At 42.0% G+C, this 23,770-nt stretch overlaps 1 protein-coding gene across 1 annotated transcript in view; it reads left to right on the top strand.

Annotated features, from left to right (window-relative positions):
- Nucleotides 1-1,963: 1,963 nt before the first annotated feature.
- Nucleotides 1,964-23,770, top strand: part of LOC106611083 (uncharacterized) — a 22,050-nt gene continuing 243 nt past the window's right edge. The window contains exons 1-2 of the mRNA XM_014210949.3: nucleotides 1,964-2,741; nucleotides 23,559-23,770. The exon at nucleotides 23,559-23,770 is cut by the window's right edge and continues 243 nt beyond it. Coding sequence (XP_014066424.3) covers nucleotides 2,207-2,741; nucleotides 23,559-23,770 — 747 coding nt within the window. The 5' untranslated portion in view covers nucleotides 1,964-2,206. The remainder of the gene's footprint in view (nucleotides 2,742-23,558) is intronic.

The following is a 23,770-nucleotide window of genomic DNA, read 5'->3' as shown; positions in this document are numbered from 1 at the left end:
ATGTATGCAATTCGTTCCAGTCATTGGCAGCAGAGAACTGTAAGGAAAGGCGGCCAAAGGAAGTGTTGGCTTTGGGGATGACCAGTAAAATATACCTTCTGGAGCGCGTGCTACGCGTGGGTGTTGCTATGGTGACCAGTGAGCTGATAAGGCGGAGCTTTACCTAGCATAGACTTATAGATGACTTGGAGCCAGTGGGTTTGGCGACGAATATGTAATGAGGGCCAGACAACGAGAGCATACAGGTCGCAGTGGTGGATAGTATATGGGGCTTTGGTGACAAAACGGATGGCACTGTGATAGACTACATCCAGTTTGTTGAGTAGAGTGTTGGAGGCTATTTTGTAAATGACATCACCGAAGTCAAGGATCGGTAGGATGGTCAGGTTTACGAGGGTATGTTTGGCAGCATGAGTGAAGGAGGCTTTGTTGCAAAATAGGAAGCCGATTCTAGATTTAATTTTGGATTGGAGATGCTTAATGTGAGTCTGGAAGGACAGTTTACAGTCTAACCAGACACCCAGGTACTTGTAGTTGTCCACAAATTCGAAGTCAGAACCACCCAGAGTTGTGATGCTAGTCGGGTGGGAGGGTGAGGGCAGCAATCGGTTGAAGAGAATGCACTTTGTTTTACTTGCATTTAAGAGAAGTTGGAGGCCTCGGAAGTAGTGTTGTATGGCATTGAAGCTTGTCTGGCGGTTTGTAGATCAAATGATCACCCGCAGCAAGAGCGACATCATTGATATATACATAAAAAAGAGTCGGCCCGAGAATTGAACCCTGTGGCACCCCCATAGAGACTGCCAGAGGTCTGGACAACAAGCCCTCCGATTTGACACACTGAACTAGTTGGTGAACCAGGCAAGGCAGACATTTGAGAAGCCACGGCTATTGAGTCTGCCGATAAGAATGTGGTGATTGACAGAGTCGAAAGCCTTGGTCAATGAAGACGGCTGCACAGTACTGTCTTTTATCGATGGAGGTTATGATATCGTTTTGGACCTTGGAGCAACCATGACCAGCTCGGAAACCAGATTGCGTAGTGTAGAAGGTACGGTGGGATTCGAAATGGTCAGTGATCTGTTTGTTAACTTGGCTTTCGAAGATTTTAGAAAGGTAGGGCAGGATGGAAATAGGTCTATAACAGTTTGGCTCTAGAGTGTCACCCCCTTTGAAGAGTGGGATGACCGTGGCAGCTTTCTAATCTTTGGGGATCTCAGACGATACGAAAGAGAGGTTGAATAGGCTAGTAATAGGGGTTGCAACAATTTCGGCAGATAATTTTAGAAAGAGAGGGTCCATAGACCTGGATAGTATGACATAACTCTGCAGGCTATCTCGACAGTAGATTGCAATTCCACCCCCTTTAGCAGTTCTGTCTTGACGGAAAATGTTGTATTTGGGGATGGAAATTTCAGAATTTTTGGTGGCCTTCCTAAGCTTGGATTCAGACACGGCTAGGACATCAGGGTTGGCGAAGTGTGCTAAAGCAGTGAATAAAGCAAACTTAGGGAGGAGGCTTCTGATGTTAACATGCATGAACCCAAGGCTTTTACGGTTGCAGGAGTCAGCAAATGAGAGCGCCTTGGGACACACGGGCCTGGGTTAACCTCTAAATCACCATAAGGCTAGAGTAAGTGGACGAGGGTGTGTCTTTTAAGTGTTTGAACCGAAACCTAAAAGTGCTCATGAGTAAAATGGGCACTCTTTTTCTGTGACAGAAATTGTTTATGATACAATAAATGATAGTACACACCAAACAAAAACGATTGTTGATCATTTAAGCTTGTAAAAATTACAAATAAATCACATATCTGATGTAATTATTCTTTGTATGATAACTAGTATAAAATATATAAATAATTGTGCACATTTTCCCTCACTTTCACCCAAATTATAAATGTACAAAGTATACAGGACGGGACTCTTATTCTGAAGGATTCCAAAATCCGTGACCCCAAAAGTACGTATTCTTGCCTGTTTCACAGTGGTGTAACTTGCTAGCGTATATAAAACCGAAACATCTGAGCTTTTTAGATTTTTTTTTTTGTATATTACCTTTAGCGATTTTGAACTCACTGTCTGCATATTTACTAGTTACTCCATTTCATGTAATATTTACATTGTTAGTTAGTACTGGTTAAGATAGCCTTGAACTAGGCTATTCGCTAATGCTAACCAGCTAACGTTAGCTACATCCCCGAACATGACGAGCTACTCGCCCCCTGCTAGTGAAGAGGTCTGCTGGATGGAGAAAGAAGCTCTGGGTCTGAACATTGTCGTGAAAGAAGAAGAGAAGAATATTACAGCGAAAGGAGAGGAAGGGGCAATTACTATCACAGTGAAAGAAGAGGAAAAAGTAGCTTTCGGGATAAAAGAGGAGGAGGATGTTACAGGGAAAGAAGATGATGCCGTTTTTGGAGTGAAAGAGGAGGAGGAGGAGATGACCGTCACAGTGATAGGAGTGGAAGAAGCTTTCAGGGTGAAAGAGGAGGATGTTTCAGTGAAAGAAGATAATGCCGTTTTTGGAGTGAAAAAGGAGGAGGAGGAGGAGATGACCGTCACAGTGATAGGAGTGGAAGAAGCTTTCAGGGTGAAAGAGGAGGATGTTTCAGTGAAAGAAGAAAAGGACGTTTTTGGAATGAAAGGGGAGATTGAGGAATTAAAGGAAGAGGGGAAGACTGTCACAGCTAAAGAGGAGGATGAATTAAAAGAGGAGACAACATTTCTGATTAACACCAGTAAGTAGGAGGACTGTCTTAAAAACAGGGGCACAAACTTTGTCTTCAGTTGTTGAACTAATGTGAGGTTTTAAAGGGGCACTTTACATAAGTTCTACACTTGAATATGTTATGTACTGGCTACAAAGAGTGAGGGCCACCAACAAAACGTTAATGGATCGAATATGTACCATTTTATATTTTTAATGTTTTGATTTTTAATTTTAAGGTTCATTGAAGTATCAAAAAAATATTTGTGAAATTATCTGATGAAAAATAGTTTTTGGCCTAACTGCTATCAGCCCATACAGACACATTGAATAACAGATTCACTACATGCGGTGCACTCTGGGTGATTCTGGGACAGACAACCGATCAACCAGCACAGGGTGTATTGGGCTTTCCTCGTACTCTTGAGGACTATAGTCTCCGGTTACAGCAGTGGCTACAGGCAGAACATCACTACCGGTTTCCACTGACTTCTCTGATCGTAGCGGGTGAAGTATGGTTTCAACATCAAAAAGAAAGGAGGACCAAGGCACTCTTCATATAATTCATTAAAATGCCTTTATTTTTTATGGCATGTTCAATCGAAACAAAGTTTAAAAATCTGACGCATTTTGGCTGCATGGCCTTCGTCAGGGAGTACAAAGATAAGGTAATACAATGTCATCTTTTGAACAGCTTTTTCCAATCAACCCTAATTTGAAGAGGGAGTGTCTACATAATTTATTTATTTTATTAACTTTTTATTTCACCTTTATTTAACCAGGTAGGCTAGATAAGAACAAGTTCTCATTTACAACTGCGACCTGGCCAAGATAAAGCAAAGCAGTTCGACACATACAACAGCACAGAGTTACACATGGAATAAACAAACATAGTCAATAATGAAGTAGAAAAAGACTATGTACAGTATGTGCAAATTAGGAAGGTAAGGCAATAAATAGGCCATGGTGGCGAAGTAATTACAATATAGCAATTTAACACTGGAATGGTAGATGTGCAGAAGATGAATGTGCAAGTAGAGATACTGGGGTGCAAAGGAGCAAGATAAATAAATACAGTATGGGGATGAGGTAGTTGGATGGGCTATTTACCGATGGGCTATGTACAGGTGCAGTGATCTGTGAGCTGCACTGACAGCTGGTGCTTGAGGCTAGTGAGGGAGATATGAGTCTCCAGCTTCAGTGATTTTTGCAGTTTGTTCCAGTCATTGGCAGCAGAGAACTGGAAGGAAAGGCGGCCAAAGGAAGAATTGGCTTTGGGGGTGACCAGTGAGATATACCTGCTGGAGCGCGTGCTACGGGTGGGTGCTGCTATTGTGACCAGTGAGCTGAGATAAGGTGGGACTTTTCCTAGCAGAGACTTGTAGATGACCTGGAGCCAGTGGGTTTGGCGACGACTATGAAGCGAGGGCCAGGCAACGAGAGTGTACAGGTCACAGTGGTGGGTAGTATATGGGGCTTTGGTGACAAAACGGATGGCACTGTGATAGACTGCATCCAATTTGTTGAGTAGAGTGTTGGAGGCTATTTTGTAAATGACATCGCCGAAGTCAAGGATCGGTAGGATGGTCAGTTTTACGAGGGTATGTTTGACAGCATGAGTGAAGGATGCTTTGTTGCGAAATAGGAAGCCGATTCTAGATTTAATTTTGGATTGGAGATGCTTAATGTGAGTCTGGAAGGAGAGTTTACAGTCTAACCAGACACCTAGGTATTTGTTGTCCACATATTCTAAGTCAGAACCGTCCAGAGTAGTGATGCTGGACGGGCGGGCAGGTGCGGGCAGCGATCGGTTGAAGAGAATGCATTTAGTTTTACTTGCATTTAAGAGCAGTTGGAGGCCATGGAAGAAGAGTTGTATGGCATTGAAGCTCGTCTGGAGGTTTGTTAACACAGTGTCCAAAGAAGGGCCAGAGGTATGCAGAATGGTGTCGTCTGCATAGAGGTGGATCAGAGAATCACCAGCAGCAAGAGTGACATCATTGATGTATACAGAGAAGAGAGTCGGCCCGAGAATTGAACCCTGTGGCACCCCCATAGAGACTGCCAGAGGTCCGGACAACAGGACCTCCGATTTGACACACTGAACTCTATCAGAGAAGTAGTTGGTAAACAAGGCGAAGCAATCATTTGAGAAACCAAGGCTGTTGAGTCTGCCGATAAGAATGTGGTGATTGACAGAGTCAAAAGCCTTGGCCAGGTCGATGAATACAGCTGCACAGTAATGTCTCTTATCGATGGCAGTTATATCGTTTAGGACCTTGAGCATGGCTGAGGTGCACCCATGACAAGCTCTGAAACCAGATTGCATAGCTGAGAAGGTACGGTGGGATTCGAAATGGTCGCTAATCTATTTGTTAACTTGGCTTTCGAAGACCTTAGAAAGGCAGGGTAGGATAGATATAGGTCTGTAGCAGTTTGGGTCTAGAGTGTCTCCCCCTTTGAAGAGGGCGATGACCGCGGCAGCTTTCCAATCTTTGGGAATCTCAGACGATACGAAAGAGGTTGAACAGGCTAGTAATAGGGGTTGCAACAATTTCGGGAGATCATTTTAAAAAGAGAGGGTCCAGATTGTCTAGCCCGGCTGATTTGTAGGGGTCCAGATTTTGCAGCTCTTTCAGAACATCAGCTATCTGGATTTGGGTGAAGGAGAAATGGGGAGGCTTGAGCGAGTTGTTGTTTGGGGTGGAGGGCTATTGATTGGGGTAGGGGTAGCCAGGTGGAAAGCATGGCCAGCCGTAGAAAAATGCATATTGAAATAGTCAATTATAGTGGATTTATCAGTGGTGACAGTGTTTCCTAGCCCCAGGGCAGTGGGCAGCTGGGAGGAGATGCTCTTATTTTCCATGGACTTTACAGTGTCCCAGAACTTTTTTGAGTTTGTGCTACAGGATGAAAATTTATGCTTGAAAAAGCTAGCCTTAGCTTTCATAACTGCCTGTGTATATTGGTTCCTAACTTCCCTGAAAAGTTGCATATCACAGGGGCTATTCGGTGCTAATGCCGTACGCCACAGGATGTTTTTGTGCTGGTCAAGGGCAGTCAGGTCTGGAGAGAACCAAGGGCTATATCTGTTCCTGGTAAAAAAAAAAAATTGAATGGGGCATTTTTATTTAAGATGGTAAGGAAGGCACTTTTAAAGAATAACCAGGCATCCTCTACTGACGGGATGAGGTCGATATCCTTCCAGGATACCCGGGCCAGGTCAATTAGAAAGGCCTGCTCGCTGAAGCGTTTGACAGTGATGAGGGGTGGTCGTTTGACCATGGACCGGATTAGAGGTCGACCGATTTTATGATTTTTCAACTCCGATACCGATTATAGGAGGACCCAGAAAAGCCCATGCCGATTAATCGGCCGATTTAAATTTTTTTAAATAAAAATAAAGAAATACAAATAAAATAAATTAATAAATAATAATAATAATTAAAAAAAATAAGAGAAAAAAAAGAAAATGTATAAATACATTTTAAAAAAAGCTCATTTCTTTCTAAATAAAAAAAATACTTTTTTATATATATATTTTAATTAACAAAAAATATTTGAAAAAAAATATTAAATCTTTTTTTTACATTATTTTTTATTTATTTGTAATTATGACATTTACAACAATACTGAATGAACACTTATTTAAACTTAATATAATGCATCAATAAAATAAATAATGAAACATGTTAAATTTGGTTTAAATAATGCAAAAACAGTGTTGGAGAATAAAGTAAGTGCAATTTGTGCCATGTAAAAAAGCTAACGTTTCAGTTCCTTGCTCAGAACATGAGAACATATGAAAGCTGGTGGTTCCTTTTAACATGAGTCTTCAATATTCCCAGTTAAGAAGTTTTAGGTTGTAGTTATTCTAGGACTATTTCTCTCTATACCATTTGTATTTCATATACCTTTGACTATTGGATGTTCTCATAGGCACTTTAGTATTCCCAGTGTAACATTATAGCTTCTGTCCCTCTCCTCTCCCCTACCTGGGCTCAAACCAGGAACACATCGACAACAGCCACCCTCGAAGCATCGTTACCCATCGCTCCAGGGGAACAGGGGGAACAACTACTTCAAGGTCTCAGAGCGAGTGATGTCACCGATTGAAACGTTATTAGCACGCACCCCGCTAACTAGCTAGACATTTCACATCGGTTACACCAGCCTAATCTCGGGAGTTGATAGGCTTGAAGTCATAAACAGCTCAATGCTTGAAGCACAGCGAAGAGCTGCTGGCAAACACACGAATGTGCTGTTTGAATGAATTCTTACGAGCCTGTTGCTGCCTACCACCGCTGAGTCAGACTGCTCTATCAAATCATAGACTTAATTATAACATAATAGCACACAGAAATACGAGCCTTAGGTCATTAATATGGTAAAATCCGGAAACTATAATTTCAAAAACAAAATGTTTATTCTTTCAGTGAAATACGGAACCGTTCCGTATTTTATCTAACGGGTGGCATCCATAAGTGTAAATATTCCTGTTACATTGCACAACCTTCAATGTTATGTCATAATTACGTAAAATTCTGGCAAATTAGTTTGCAATGAGCCAGGTGGCCCAAACTGTTGCATATACCCTGACTCTGCGTGCATTGAACGCAAGAGAAGTGACACAATTTCCCAAGTTTAAAATTGCCTGCTAACCTGGATTTCTTTTAACTAAATATGCAGGTTTAAAAATATATACTTCTGTGTATTGATTTTAAGAAAGGCATTGATGTTTATGGTTAGGTACATTCGTGCAACGATTGTGCTTTTTTCGCAAATGCGCTTTTGTTAAATCATCCCCCGTTTGGTGAAGTTGGCAATCTTTGTTAGGAAGATATAGTCTTCACACAGTTCACAACGAGCCAGGCTGCCCAAACTGCTGCATATACCCTGACTCTGTTGCACAGAACGTGACACAATTTCCCAAGTTAAAAGAAATTCATGTTAGCAGGCAATATTAACTAAATATGTAGGTTTAAAAATATGTACTTGTGTATTGATTTTAAGAAAGGCGTTGATGTTTATGGTTAGGTACACATTGGTGCAACAATGTTTTTTTCGCACCCCCTTTGTAGGGCTGGGCGATATGGACCAAAAGTCATATCCCGATATATTTAGGCTGAATATCGATATAAGATATATATCCCAATATTTTTTCCGCAAAGTGAGAGCAAATGTTCAGTCAAAGTCAAAGCCAGATATGACATGTCTCAAGTAGTTTTATTGAAAATGGCTATTTCAGTGAACAGTTGAAAAATCAAATGAATAAATAATAAACAGGGCTCTTCACCTGGTTCAGATTAAATGCTCAGCTGTTCAAATAACAATAACATGTAAACATAAACACTGTAGAACAACAGGAGTACCTTTTTTGAAAGCAAAGCTCCATAAGGTGCACATTTAAATTAAAAAAAATATCTTAAACAAAAATAGCCTATAAAATGGGCCTATCTTTTTCTGAAATAAATATTATATATATTTATGAGAAAAGTCAACTTTTTTTTAGTTTGACAACTTTAAATGGCTTATTAAAATCAAATTACAGATTTCTTCTCCTTTCTAACAAATCCACAGATGCAAATAACGAACATTACAAAATAATAAAATATGACAAACCCTAGTAAGGGCAGCAATTATATATAAATAAAGAACAAAATAAAGTGCTCAGTTTGAGAAAATGTTTTTTAAACATCAGCCTGAGATTACTATTTGCTTTTTGTTAACTCAATTTCTTATCTGAACAGCCTCAACCAGTTGCACAAGAAACAGACTATCAACTCAATAAACATTTTCCCCCTCTTTTTTTACTTTGATAAACAGTAATGCTGTCTTGAGGTAGACATTAGGCACACTGCGGAAAAATGAAGTTTGCAGTGAGCTTTGTTTCGGGGCTGGAGCTTTTTCGGGTTGTCGACGGCTTGCGGCTGGGGCTTCTGCAGCGCGCAGTTTCACACACTCTTCGTATTGCAGTTTGTGCCACTGTTTTAGGTGGTGAAAAAGATTTGTAGTGCTTCCACCCCTGGCTGTAACTTTTTTATGGCACTGCCTACATATAACGTGATTTTGTTGCTCATCTGATACTTTGAATCCGAACCATCTCCAAATTACTGAGCCAATGCTTTTTCTTTTACTAACCAATTCCTCCTCAAAACGCTCCGCAGACGCTGTTGCTTCCTCCATGTTTGTTGAAGTGTCTGTTCCTGCCCCTCCCCCCTCTGTGCATGAAAGAGGAGGGGCGGGGAGCAGCGCAGAGAGCTCCGGGTCTGCAGTTTGCTTGGAGCAAGGATCAAAGCGCAAATTTCAACTATATCGATATATGCGTATTGGTCTAATTTCATATCACATTTTTAAAATATATCGATATTTTTTTTATATCGATATATCGCCCAGCCCTACCCCTTTGGCAGTTCTATCTTGTCGGAAAATGTTATAGTTAGGGATGGAAATGTCAGGGTTTTTGGTGGTCTTCCTAAGCCAGGATTCTGACACGGCTAGGACATCCGGGTTGGCAGAGTGTGCTAAAGCAGTGAATAAAACAAACTTAGGGAGGAGGCTTCTGCTGTTAACATGCATGAAACCAAGGCTTTTACGGTTACAGAAGTCAACAAATGAGAGCACCTGGGGAGTAGGAGTGGAGCTAGGCACAGCAGGGCCTGGATTAACCTTAACATCACCAAAGGATCAGAGGAGGAGTAGGAAAAGGGTACGGCATCAGAACTGGTCGTCTAGTACATTCGGAACAGAGAGTAAAAGGAGCAGGTTTCTGGGCGCGATAGAATAGATTGAAGGCATAATGTACAGACAAAGGTATGGTAGGATGTGAGTACACTGGAGGTAAACCTAGGCATTGAGTAATGATGAGAGAGATATTGTCTCTAGAGATGTTTAAACCAGGTGATGTCACCGCATATGTGGGAGGTGGAACTAAATGGTTGGTTAAAGCATATTGAGCAGGGCTAGAGGCTCTACAGTGAAATAAGACGATAACCACTAACCAGGACAGTAATGGACAAGGCATATTGATATTAGGGAGAGGCATGCGTAGCCGGGTGATCATAGGGGTCCAGTGAGTGGTTGGGCTGGTTGGAGACATGGCGATTCAGACAGCTAGCAGGCCGGGGCTAGCAGAAGGGCCTTAGAGGGACGTCTCGACGGAGGAAAGTCTGTTTTAGCCTCCGCGTGCGGTGACGTCGATAGACCAGTCGTGAAGGATTAGTAGGTTTCTGATTAGCAGAGGGGTCCAACTCCAATTGGCAAAATAGGTATAGTGGCCCAAGAAATTGTCTGATGGATCTATTCAGCTAACAGTCCAATATGCTCTAGACAGCTAGCGGCATACAGGGGACGTTGCGATTTAGGGGCCAGTTGAGTACCCCCTCGAGCAATTATGTCGTAGTCCAGTCGTGAAGGGTCGGCGGGGTTCCGTGCCCCGTACTGGCAGTAGAAGGAGTCCCGGTATTGTAGCCCAGGAGTGGCTGATGGGCCTCTTCAGCTAGCCAGGAGAATTGGCCTAGCATGTGCTAGCTCCAGGCTAATTGGTACTTGCTTAGGGACAGATGTTAACCAGGAGTAGTCACTCGGATTGCAGCTAGCTAGCTGCGATGATCCAGGTGAAAAGGTCCAGAGCTTGCGGTAGGAATCCGGGGATATGGAGAGAAATTAGGTCCGGTATGCTCTGGTTTGAGTCGCATTGTACAAACTGGCGAGAGCGTTCCGCGCTAAAGGTTAGCTGATGACCGCTCGCAGTGGTTAGCTGAGCACTAGCTAATAGCTAGTGATCTGGATAGCTTCTGTTGGTGGATTCCGGTTCCGTGGTAAATAAAAATACGTTTAGAAAAAACAGATCCACACCACATTGGGTGAGGCGGGTTGCAGGAGAGTATTTTGAAGTTGAAATTTAGAAAAATATAAAAAATATATGCGGAGAAAAATATATAAAAAGATATATACATGGGACAAGACAAGACGAAGGACAAAGACGTCTGACTGCTACGCCATCTTGGATTTAAAAAATTGTTTACATTTTTTTTATTGGACAACACATAGTAAGCAATACTATACACATTAAAACGTGAAATACTGTAGATATGTTATCAAAAATGCATGTCAAGGCTAGAAGTATCAGAACCCATAAAAAGGTAATTCTAACCTTGAATATGACTGGGCAAAGTGGTAAGAATAGGTGAGCCATCTATTTTATAGTACTCTAGATCACAGCAACCCTGCCTCCCTACAAGCTATGGTTATTGATCATATCCCAGCCTCAATTAGAAAAGGGGACCATCTTAAACAGCTAAACCAAGGGGAACGTTTTTGGATTTACAAACTACAGGCCACTAAGTATCCTGGTTTAAATGTAGATCTGGATTTCTCATCTTTCCTGTAGGGTTGTGAGAGGTCCCTTTGCTGTCATCTAGTGGACATATTGCCCTAGCTATGTTTAGACTGTTGTTGTCCATGTTTGCAGATCGACCATAGTGGGATTGCTGACATCCTCCTCAACACTAGACTTGCTCCCGGGGACTTTCTTAGACATAGCATGTGTAACGGCACACGCTGGGAACACTGTAGGGTACTTTTCTGATAACCCATCAGGTTCCTTTACTCTGGGTTCCTTACAAACAACAGGATTTGGCACAACCTTCCCTCCAGCCAAATCGTTTCCCAAAATGAATGAGGCACACCTTCCCTCCAGCCAAATCGTTTCCCAAAATGAATGAGGCACACCTTCCCTCCAGCCAAATCGTTTCCCAAAATGAATGAGGCACACCTTCCCTCCAGCCAAATCGTTTCCCAAAATGAATGAGGCACACCTTCCCTCCAGCCAAATCGTTTCCCAAAATGAATGAGGCACACTTCACCAGTTGGCTAGGCCTCACTCCAACGACAACGGAACCAGAAATAATATCAGACACGAGTTCAACATTATATAAAGGAACTTCCATGCAACCCATCTCCATGCCTTGTATTAACACACTGTAACCAGTTGCAGAAGTGTCAAGACAAAGGGAAAACACTCTCCAAAATCTTCTTTAGGAGATCGATCAGTCCCAACCAGAGACTTAATGGGCTGGAGTGCTCCCAGAAGAAGAAATGGCTTTTTCTCTCTCTGTCATTTTTCTGTTTCAACTTAGGACACTGAGAGATAATGTGTCCTGTCTCACGGCAGTAATGACAAACTGGCAGATACGAAAAAACATTTTTTTGCTGATCTTTATCTTTGGGTAATGTAGAAAGGGACTGTAACCTTGCAGTAGGAGGTAACTTCTTTGGATTGCTTTTTTCATAGGGATAACTACTGGGTACTTTGTTTGTGAAGGTCGTTTTATGTGTCAACACAAACTCATCCGAAGGAACGGCAGCTTTCCCAAGAGTGAGATCCTTGTACTCATAAATGTAGGTCGCAACCCTTTCGTGAAGGCAGTTTTAGAAGTATGGGTGTCTTTAAATTCTTAAGGTCCTTGACCTCTTGAGAACCGCACCACCGATCAAAAAGACACGCTTGTTTCCTTGCAAACTCAACATGGCTTTGTGATTCTGGCTTTTGTCATTTACGGAACTGTTGTCTGTATGCCTCTGGGACCAGCTCGTAAGCCCGAAGGATAGCAGCCCTAACAGTGTCAGAATCTGAACTCTGGTCAAGAGAGAAAGCGGCGTACACTTTGAGCCTTTCCCACAAGAACATTTGGAGGAACAGTGACCAAATATCTCACAGCAATTTTAGGGATGTGGCAGTCCACTCAGGGTAAAATATACATCCACCTCGTTTTTGTTGAAAGGCGGTACAAGTCCGCTGTTCCGACCAAGATCAAACTCTGAGGGTGCAGGTTTGCCTCACTGGATACTGAGTGCTTCCAGCTGCATCTCTTTTAATCAAATAGCATGCACACGTTCTTCTTGTTCTTGTCTTGCTGCACGTTCTCGTTGTTGTTTGACTGCACACTCATCTTGTCTTAAAAATGTGTTGCTCCAACCTCTCCTCACATCCTTTTTCCTTGTATTCAAACTCTAATCTCTGTTGTTCCCATTTTGCCTTTAGTTCTACTACTCGCAGTTGCATGTCTACGGGGTTTACTCTACCACCCGTAGGACCCTTTTCATCATCCTCCCTCTCTGAAAGGATTTCCTCCTCCACCAAAGCACCGATCAACTCTGACTACTGCTTTTGGATCGCCAGATGCAACTTTGATGTCATAATGCTTTGAAATATAAAGCCTTTTCGCCTTTGTACATTTATCTATCATCTCCCATGTTGGGTTTTCCACAAATGCATCCAACTTGAAGCCCCATGGCTTTATTGATTTTATTAGCCTGTGTGTTTATGCAACTTTCAAAATGATTCCACCAATCTCGTAACATCTCAAGGTGGATGCCAGTGACAAACAACCCAATAGTGTATTTTGAACACATATCTGGGCACAGCAGAGCTTCAGAGTAGGTGACTAGAGCGAGTACCGTACTCATGGGAAACAAGACCCCAGACGATCCCCCATTTTGTTACGTTCCCAAGCAAGAAAAAACTCAACTGTCACTCAAACAGAAGGGGGAAGTAACAGTCACTGACCAACAACCAACATGAAACAGGTGGGGTTTTAGGAGGGGTTCAGAAAGACAGTCTTGGGGGGTGTCCACTGAAAGTTGACTAGCAACAACTGGAACCTAAAAGACACCCACCATGAGACCCACTAAATTTGCCCAAGAACAGGCAAACAAAACTTAAAACCACCCCAAACTTAGACAGGAAGCAAACCACAAAGGTGGCAAAAACTGAAATTGGATAGATTAAATAAAGGATTGTTTGTCTAGAGTTCAAAATAGGGCGCATCAACTAAAGTTGTTCACCCTCCGCATCTATCTGGAACACTGGGCCAGCCACTCTTAAATACCACCTAGGCCAGCACAGGTGAAACACGTTACCACTAATGAGACGGCAACCAGTACAGGTGTAACACATACTGACTTAAGAGGTGACACCGATCCGTGCGCACCCTGTGCTAAAGAGCTAAACATGCTAAAGTCCAACCTCAAAACATAAATGGAAAAACCATAACACTTTGCAATTGCAACATCACAAGCCCATAAAAAAATGCACGTTTACATAGATGTTCATTTGTCATGCTGCAAAATCTCTGCAAATGTAAAAAAAATAAAAAATAATACATAGCCACTGGTGATGCCATAGAACAGGGGTAGGCAACTAGATTTAGCCACAGGCCGATTAAAAAAAAAAAATACATTTAAAAAAGTTTTTCTTTTTTGTTTCCTCCAAGCCGATGGTCAGGGGGCCAGAACATAATTATACTGTACAAAAATATACATGCAACAATTTCAAATCACTCGCTGGCCAGTTTTGGCTCAGTTTTCCAGCCAATATCGCCTTGAATAGCAGCATTTGGCGTGTATTTACCCACAGTTAAAAATCGGCAAGCATGGTTAAAAACAGAATTAAGTATAATTTCTGTGCCCCATACTGCTGCAGCATATGTAATAATAGGTAGTACTAATAAATCAAACAGTTTTGTAAAACATTTAAAAAGATAGGCCACCCATGGCTTTACACTTTAATGATGGCACCAAGGGCACGATTTGTATGCTTAGCTACAGTGTTGGCAAACTACTCTGAAAATATAGCTTACCACGCTACCAATTATTTCACACTGGAAGTTAAGCTACGCTAAAGCTATCCTTAATAAAAATAGTTTACTTAACTAAAGTCACTTTGAAAAGTGTATCACTATATTCAAACTACTTTGTGATACATTATATCTAAATCTGAACTGTCAGACTACACGTTGTAAGAACACATCACTCTGGAGTCAGATGTTAACAGAATGTATAATTTAGCCCAGTGGTTTCCAACCTTTTTCTGTCACTTTACCACCAACTGAATTTTGCCCTGCCAGGAGTACCCCTGAAGTACCCCCTCATGTGCATTTTAACAGTAGGCCAATGGTCTCATGAGTTCTCAAGTACCCCCAATTATTTGTTACTTTTATTTTCTATTTACTTATCTATTTTTTTACTTAACACTTATTGTTCTAAAAACTGCATTGTTGGTTAAGGGCTTGTAAGTAAGCATGTGACAAATAACGATTTGATCCTAGTACCCCTGCTTGGGAACCACTGATTTGGCCTAACAAACTATGTTTCAAGTGAGAATTAGGTAAGTCTGATGCCAAAAAAAGAACATACTTGACTCATATTTTATTTTAGCAAAAAAAGTATTGTCTTGCACCAGTATTTATCTACACTGTTACATGGCAAAAAAGTATATAACTACTCAAAATACTTCTAGGGATGGGCACGGTTATTTGAATATATATATTATTAAATGCTTTGTCAAAAATGTAATTAAAATATCTGTGACATTGCTACATAGCCTACGACGGAAGACCATTTCGTACAGTTTTATGACAGTTTTTATGAGTGTGCCCCATAAAAAGACTCACTGAACAATAAACGCAACATATAACAATTTAAGATATTACTCAGTTACATTTCATATAAGGAAATCGGTCAATTTAAATTAATTCATTAGGCCCTAATCTATGGATTTCACATGACTGGGAATACAGATATGCGTCTGTTGGTCACAGATACTTTAAAAGGGTAGGGGTGTGGGATCAGAAAACCAGTCATTATCTGGTGTGACCACCATTTTGCCTCATGCAGCACAACACATCTCCTTCGCATAGAGTTGATCAGGCTGTTGATTGTAGCCTGTGGAATTAGTCCCACTCCTCTTCAATGGCAGTGTGAAGTTGCTGGATATTGGCGGGAACTGTAACACTCTGTCGTACATGTCGATCTAGAGCATCCAAATATGCTAAATGGGTGACATGTCTGGAGTATGCAGGCAATTGAAGAACTGGGACATTTTCAGCTCCCAGGAATTGTGTACAGATCCTTGCGACATGAGGCTGTGCATTATCATGCTGAAACATGAGGTGATGGCGGCGGATGAATGGCACGATAATGGACCTCAGGATCTCGTCACGTTGTCTCTGTGCATTCAAATTGCCATTGATAAAATGCAATTGTGTTCATTGAAACCGGATTCATCCATGAAGAGCACACTTCTCCACCATGCTAGTGGTCAATCTCACGATACATGGCCCCATTCATTCTTTCCTTTACACGGATCAGTCGTCCTGGTCCTTTTGCAGAAAAACAGCCCCAAAGCTTGATGTTTCCACCCCCATGCTTCACAGTAGGTATGGTGTTCTTCGGATGCAACTCAGCATTCTTTGTCCTCCAAACACGACGAGTTGAGTTTTTACCAAAAAGTTCTATTTTGGTTTCATCTGACCATATGACATTCTCCCAATCCTCTTCTGGATCATCCAAATGCTCTCTAGCAAACTTCAGACGGGCCTGGACATGTACTGGCTTAAGCAGGGGGACACGTCTGGCACTGCAGGATTTGAGTCCCTGACGGCGTAGTGTGTTACTGATGGTAGGCTTTGTTACTTTGGTCCCAGCTCTCTGCAGGTCATTCACTAGGTCCCCCCGTGTGGTTCTGGGATTTTTGCTCACCGTTCTTGTGATCATTTTGACCCCACGGGGTGAGATCTTGCTTGGAGCCCCAGATCGAGGGAGATTATCAGTGGTCTTGTATGTCTTCCATTTCCTAATAATTGCTCCAACAGTTGATTTCTTCAAACCAAGCTGCTTACCTATTGCAGATTCAGTCTTCCCAGCCTGGTGCAGGTCTACAATTTTGTTTCTGGTGTCCTTTGACAGTTCTTTGGTTTTGGCCATAGTGGAGTTTGGAGTGTGACTGTTTGAGGTTGTGGACAGGTGTCTTTTATACTGATAAGTTCAAACAGGTGCCATTAATACAGGTAACGAGTGGAGGACAGAGGAGCCTCTTAAAGAAGTTGTTACAGGTCTGTGAGAGCCAGAAATCTTGCTTGTTTGTAGGTGACCAAATACTTATTTTCCACCATAATTTGCAAATAAATTCATTAAAAAATCCTACAATGGGATTTTCTGGATTTTTTTTTTTTCCTCATTTTGTCTGTCATAGTTGAAGTGTACCTATGATGAAAATTACAGGCCTCTCATCTTTTTAAGTGGGAGAACTTGCACAATTGGTGGCTGACTAAATACCTTTTTGCCCCACTGTATAATTACAAGAATTTCATAAGTGTCAAAGGCTTTAATTGACAATTACATGAAGTTGATGCGAAGAGTCAATATTTGCAGTGTTGACCCTTCTTTTTCAAGACCTCTGCAATCCGCCCTGGCATGCTGTCAGTTAACTTCTGGGCCACATCCTGACTGATGGCAGCCCATTCTTGCATAATCAATGCTTGGAGTTTGTCAGAATTTGTGGGTTTTTGTTTGTCCACCCAGGTTTGAACACAAGTTCTCAATGGGATTAAGGTCTGGGGAGTTTCCTGGCCATGGACCCAAAATATCGATGTTTTGTTCCCCGAGCCACTTAGTTATCACTTTTGCCTTATGGCAAGGTGCTCCATCATGCTGGAAAAGGCATTGTTCATCACCAAACTGTTCCTGGATGTCACGTCCTGACCAGTAAAAGAGGTTGTTTGTTATTGTAGTTTGGTCAGGGCGTGGCAGGGGGTGTTTGTTTAGAGTGTTTCGGGGTTTGTTGGGCTATGTTCTTTGTTAGTCTATTTCTATGTGGTGTTTATTGGGTTGACCTTCAATTGGAAGCAGCTGCTCCTCGTTGCTTCTAATTGAAGGTCCTATTTAAGAGGGGTGTTTTTTCTATGGGATTTGTGGGTAGTTATTTCCTGTTTTGTGTTCGTGCACCTGACGGGACTGTTTAGTGTCGTTTGTTGTTTTTGTATACGTGTTTCTTTTGTTTTCCTTCCTTAATAAAATAAGAAGATGAGTTTACACGTTCCCGCTGCGTTTTGGTCCAATCTCTACGACACCCGTGACACTGGATGGTTGGGAGAAGTTGCTCTCGGAGGATGTGTTGGTACCATTCTTTATTCATGGCTGTGTTCTTGGGCAAAATTATGAGTGAGCCCACTCCCTTGGCTGAGAAGTAACCCCACACATGAATGGTCTCAGGATGCTTTACTGTCGGCATGAGACAGGACTGATGGTAGCGCTCACCTTGTCTTCTCCGGACAAGCTTTTTTCCGGATGCCCAAACAATCGGAAAGGGGATTCATCAGAGGAAATGATTTTACCCCAGTCCTCAGCAGTCCTATCCCTGTACCTTTTGCAGAATATCAGTCTGTCCCTGATGTTTTTCCTGGAGAGAAGTGGCTTCTTTGCTGCCCTTCTTGACACCAGGCCATCCTCCAAAAGTCTTCACCTCACTGTGCGTGCAGATGCACTCACACCTGCCTGCTGCCATTCCTGAGCAAGCTCTGTACTGGTGGTGCCCCGATCCCGCAGCTGAATCAACTTTAGGAGACGGTCCTGGCGCTTGCTGGACTTTCTTGGGCACCTTGAAGCCTTCTTCACAACAATTGAACCGCTCTCCTTGAAGTTCTTGATGATCCGATAAATGGTTGATTTAGGTGCAATCTAACTGGCAGCAATATCCTTGCCTGTGAAGCCCTTTTTGTGCAAATCAATGATGACGGTACTTGTTTCCTTGCAGCTAACCATAGTTGACAGAGGAAGAACAATGATTCCAAGCACCACCCTCCTTTTGAAGCTTCCAGTCTGTTATTCGAACTCAATCAGCATGACAGAGTGATCTCCAGCCTTGTCCTCGTCAGCACTCACACCTGTGTTAACGAGAGAATCACTGACATGATGCCAGCTGGTCCTTTTGTGGCAGGGCTGAAATTTTGGGGATTCAGTTCATTTGCATGGCACAGAGGGACTTTGCAATTCATCTGATCACTCTTCATAACATTCTGGAGTATATGCAAATTGCCATCATACAAACTGAGGCAGGAGACTTTGTGAAAAATAATATTTGTGTCATTCTCAACTTTAGGCCATGACTGTACATGATTCTATATGTGTTATTACATAGTTCTGATGTCTTCACTATTATTCTACAATGTAAAAATAAAGAAAAACCCATGAGTGTTCTAAAACTTTTGACCTGTAGTGTATAACAACAGATATTCCCATTCAAGTTAACATTCTCTGTGTGGACCTACAACCATCTTTGTGGTACCATTTTTCAAAGTTGACGTTTAAATTGTATTGTCAGCCAAAATATGACACCCACCCTGTATTCAAGAGCATGTTGTCTCAACCGATGGCGGGCACAACACAACCTCAGATTATGTAAAATCGATTCTATGCTAAATCATGCGAGTTGACGCAATTGGGGAAAAAAAATGTTTTAATACAAATGATCAAATAGTTTGACAGCATTGTTTGTTAGATTTAAAATTTTATCAATCTCAACCGTTTATCTTTTCCAGTGACAAAGACATAGATGTCTCATGGTAAGCCAGATAGGTCAACTTTGACCACCTTTTAATCTCTTGAATGTTTTGGCATTCAGGTCCAAAAGGTCACTTTCTGAGCACTTCTACAGTGGGCAAATATGTATGGAGGGTTTCGTTCAAGTCAAAAGGGGTGCTATCAAAAAGTTATTGAATTCAAATGGATTTAAGCCTACCCTGCTTGCAAAGCAATACTTCACCCACCAGAAAGTGTGTGCATGCTCTAAAGTTTGCAGGAAGTTCTCACGTCAAGTACATTTTTTAAATAAATGCCAACTTTTGTGTACAAACGGGTGCACACACGTTTTGGGGTATATATTACGCAGCGTTTATAAATTAAGCCCCAGGACATTGTAGCCAAAAACCTGGTTGTGTCTGCCAGGAGGCTGAAAGTTGTCCAGAAGAGGATCTTCCAGCAAGACAATAACCCCAAGCAAAGATCAAAATCCACAAAGAAGTTAATTGACCACTAAGTCAACAAGACAATGGTCTTCTCAGACACTGGACTTGAACCCCATTGAAAGGATGTGGAAAGATTCTGTATGGAGGAAAGTTCTAAGATTCCTCCCAATCTCATGCAAATTCTGTGGGAAAACACATGAGAGAAATAAAAATAAATGCCTAGCTTTTGGAAAGCAGTGTAAAAAGTGTGAGAAGGACAATCATTTTGCTGCAAAGTGCATGTCAAAGCAAGGGAAAGGAAAATGAGTGGATAAAGTGGCTGAGACAGACGAGAAATACGAGGAAATTCTGAGTGTTACTACAGTGTAAACATCGTAAAATACACAACAGATGAAACCTAGTCAGTTTTTTTCTGCAATGCTCATTGGCAAATAACTAGTGAGATTTCAGTTAGATTCTGGAGTAAGCTGTAATATTATCCCAATAAATCTACTGAAACCGGTCACTCAAATTTTAGAAAACAAAACAAGTCCTAGTGATGTACAACAAGATCACACTAGAGCCACTGGGCAAATGCAAGATTAAACTGACAAACAGAGCCAATACTAGGCAGTAAAGCAGTTCAGGCCATGAACCTAGTGAAAGTGCAGCTTGAGAACAGTCTTGCTGTGGATAGCATTGTAACAGAGGGTACGGAAACAGAGGGTCATTGGACTATGGAGAATATAAGAGAGAATATTCTGATCTCTTCACAGGAGAATCTACAAATTTGAGATTGACCACAAGGTGGAGTCAGTGAAACTACCTAAAAGAAGAATAGTTCCAGTCGCAATGATGAAGCTGTTGAAAGAAGAGTTGAGCAGCCTTCAAGGCAGAAGGATTATTACACTGGTGGAGAAAAGCACAGACTGGATAACCAGCCTTGTGATTGTAAAATTGTAAACTGAGAATATGTGTAGACTGAAAACCACTAAAGATAAGTCACTTTCCTCTACCAACAGTAGATGTCATCTTACTGGATCTATCAAAAGCAAGAGTATTCACAATGTGTGACTTCAAGAATGGTTTCTGGCATGTACAGCTAGAAGAAGAGTCACGCTATCTGACTACATTCTCTACACTGTGTGGGAGATACAAATGATTGAAGATGCCAGTGGGGATTATCCCAGCACCTGAAATGTTCCTAAGGGAATTGAGCCACGCGTTGGAGGGTTTACCCGGAATACACGTCATCGCAGATTATATTTTGATTTCGGGAGGGGGTGATATGCTGGAGATGGCGAAAAGCAATGTCATACACTACTACTCGTTTTAAGATGAACTGAGTGTTCAAGATGGAATCATATTCAGAGGAGAAAGAGCAGTTATCCCAGACCCTCTGAGGTGAAATAACTAACTGGATTCACTCTTCTCACATTGGGATTGAAAGATTTCTCAGGAGGTCAAGAGAATGTGTATTCTGGCAAGACATGAACATACAGGTTAAGACATTCATAGAAAAGTGTTACATCTGCAGGTCTATGGATGCAAAACACCAAAAGGAGACACTTTGTCCACATGAGCTGCCTAGCCGATCATGGAAAAAGGTAGGCACAGACCTGTTCACCTTTTGACAACAGAGATTATCTGATTACAGTGGATTATTTTTCCTACTTCTGGGAAATTGACTACAGTACCTACCTGACAAAGTCCACTACTGTGATCTGCAAGCTTAAATCACACTTTGCAAGGCAAAGGATACCAAATGTCTGTTTCTCTGATAATGGACCTCAGTATTCCCTCAAAGTAATAGGAAAGCAGAGTCCGCCGTTAAGACGTCAAAACATCTGATGCTGAAAGCCAAAACAGCAGGCAAAGACCCTTACCTGGCTACACTGGACCATCGCAATACCCCTTCGCAAGGACTGAACGCGAGCCCAGCTCAAAGACTGCTGAGTAGGAGAACCAGAACCCTTCTACACATAAGGCACAGTCTTCTACAACCAGAGATAAAAACAAACAAGACAAGGTCTGATACAACCCCCCCCCCCCCCCAAAAAAAAAAAACAAGCAACCTACTATGACAGAAATGCTAAGGACATGGGAACATTGGATTTTAACACTTTCCCCTTCTCTCAATCTGTGGAACCACACACATTCTCAAGAAAAGCTACAGTGCTGAAATCTGTGGACGTCAGATCATACCAAGTTCAACTTGACACTGGAGGTATTCATAGGAGGAATCGTAGCCATCTCAGATGGGATCATAACTCAACCACAGAGCAAGTCAACCTGGGACTGTTGGGACAAACAGACTGATGGAGACCATTTCAACTTCAGATAGTACTACTGGTGACACACAACACATTGTCACTACCAGATCAGGCCACACAGTAGTCAGACCAGAGTACCTGAAAGACTTTGAACATTGACTTTGAAAAACCAAAATGGACAGAAAATGTGCTTTTTAAATAATGAAAATGGAATAGAAAAGTGTCAGCTGACCCTGAGGAAAAAAAGGGGGGGAGGGGCGTGAACATGTTTGAAACTGTTTTATTTTATGTCACTGGAAGTGAATATAAACTGAACAAAAATATAAACGCAACATGTAATAATTTCAAAGATCTCACTGAGTTACAGTTCATAGAAGTAAATCAGTCAACTGAAATAAATGTACCTAATCTATGGATTTCACATGACTGGGCAGGGGCGCCGACATGGATGGGCCTGGGAGGGCATAGGCCCACCTACTTGGGAGCCAATCACAATGAGTTTCCCCCCACACGAGGGCAATATTACAGATATAAATACTCCTCAGCACCCCTCTCCCCCTCCTCAGACAGAGGTTCTGGGCTGGCATAGTTGCACGTGGCCTGTAGTTGTGAGGCCAGTTGGATGTACTGCCAAATTCTCTGAAACAACATTGGAGAGGTGGCTTATGGTAGAGAAATGTACTTTAAAATCTCAGGCAACAGCTCTGTTGGACATTCAAGCAGTCAGCATGCCAATTGCAGGCCCCCTTAAAACTTGAAACATCTGTGGCATTGTGTTCTGTGACAAAACTGCACATTTTAGAGTGGCCTTTTACTGTCCCCAGCAGAAGGTGCACCTGTGTAAAGATCATGCTGTTTAATCAGCTTCTTGATATGCCACACCTGTCAGGTGGATGGATTTTCTTGTCAAATGAGAAAAGCTCACTAACAGGGATGTAAACAAATTTGTGCACAAAATTTGAGAGAAAAAAACTTTTTATGTGTATGGAAAATTTCTGGGATCTTTTATTTCAGCCTATGAAACATGGGACCGACACTTTACATGTTGCGTTTTATATTTTTGTCCAGTATATTATTTTTCAGTATTAATTGATATTGGGTAATTCTGACAGTTTTGAGACACTGTATACAGTTGTGTGGTTATGTTGTCATGGTCAGATTTCACACAAATAAGAGAAGGGATGTAACAATAGTATTGTTTTTGTGTTGCAGTGTGGACACTAATGTGTGCAACACTCGTACCTACCATGCTACTGCAGTGACCAGCATGCCTGTATTGATGCTGAGATGTTGACCGTTAATAAACAATAGTTAAGCAGGGCCTCCTGAGTGGCACAGCGGTCTAATGTGCTAGAGGCGTCACTAGAGGCGTCTAGTGCTACAGACCCAGGTTCGATCCCGGGAAGTATCACAAACGGCCGTGATCGGGAGTCCCATAGTCCGACGCACAATTGGCCCAGTGCCGTCCGGGTTAGGGGAGGGTTTGGCCGGGGGGCCTCGCTTTGAAAGTATCTGCCTGTCCCTGTTTTGCTGTAGGCTGCTGTGTGAGCCAGCCACTCTCACTCCCTCCCACTGTGGGCACGGAGAAATGGAATGATACAGATTAGTAAACAGCAATATCAGGCTGAAGCTCTACATTATTTGTTTTGTAGAATCTCAATGGTGTTATAAGGTCCTTTAGGTGTTTTAAATATTTAAAAAAACTGGATTAAACGTCATAGAAGTGTTATTATCATGTGACGTTTTCATTCAGGTCTCTCTGTTTAACTAAATGCTGTTTGTCTTTGGCAGGACAGAGACCAGACTCTTGCTCTGACAGCGGGAATAATCCTTCAGGGGAACCAGACCAAGAGAAGCCCAAACCAGCAAGACCACATCACTGCTCCCACTGCGGAAAGGGTTTTAGGTGGTTAGGAAAGCTGAAAGACCATGAAAGAATCCACACTGGAGAGAAGCCTTACCATTGCTGCTCCAGTGTGAAAAAAGTTTTATCCGGTTATGGG

Source organism: Salmo salar, chromosome 09, assembly GCF_965601325.2.
Source record: "Salmo salar chromosome 09, fSalSal1, whole genome shotgun sequence".
Lineage (NCBI taxonomy): Eukaryota > Metazoa > Chordata > Actinopteri > Salmoniformes > Salmonidae > Salmo > Salmo salar.
Note: the sequence above shows the minus strand (reverse complement) of the source record. Positions and strands in the feature narration are given on the sequence as shown.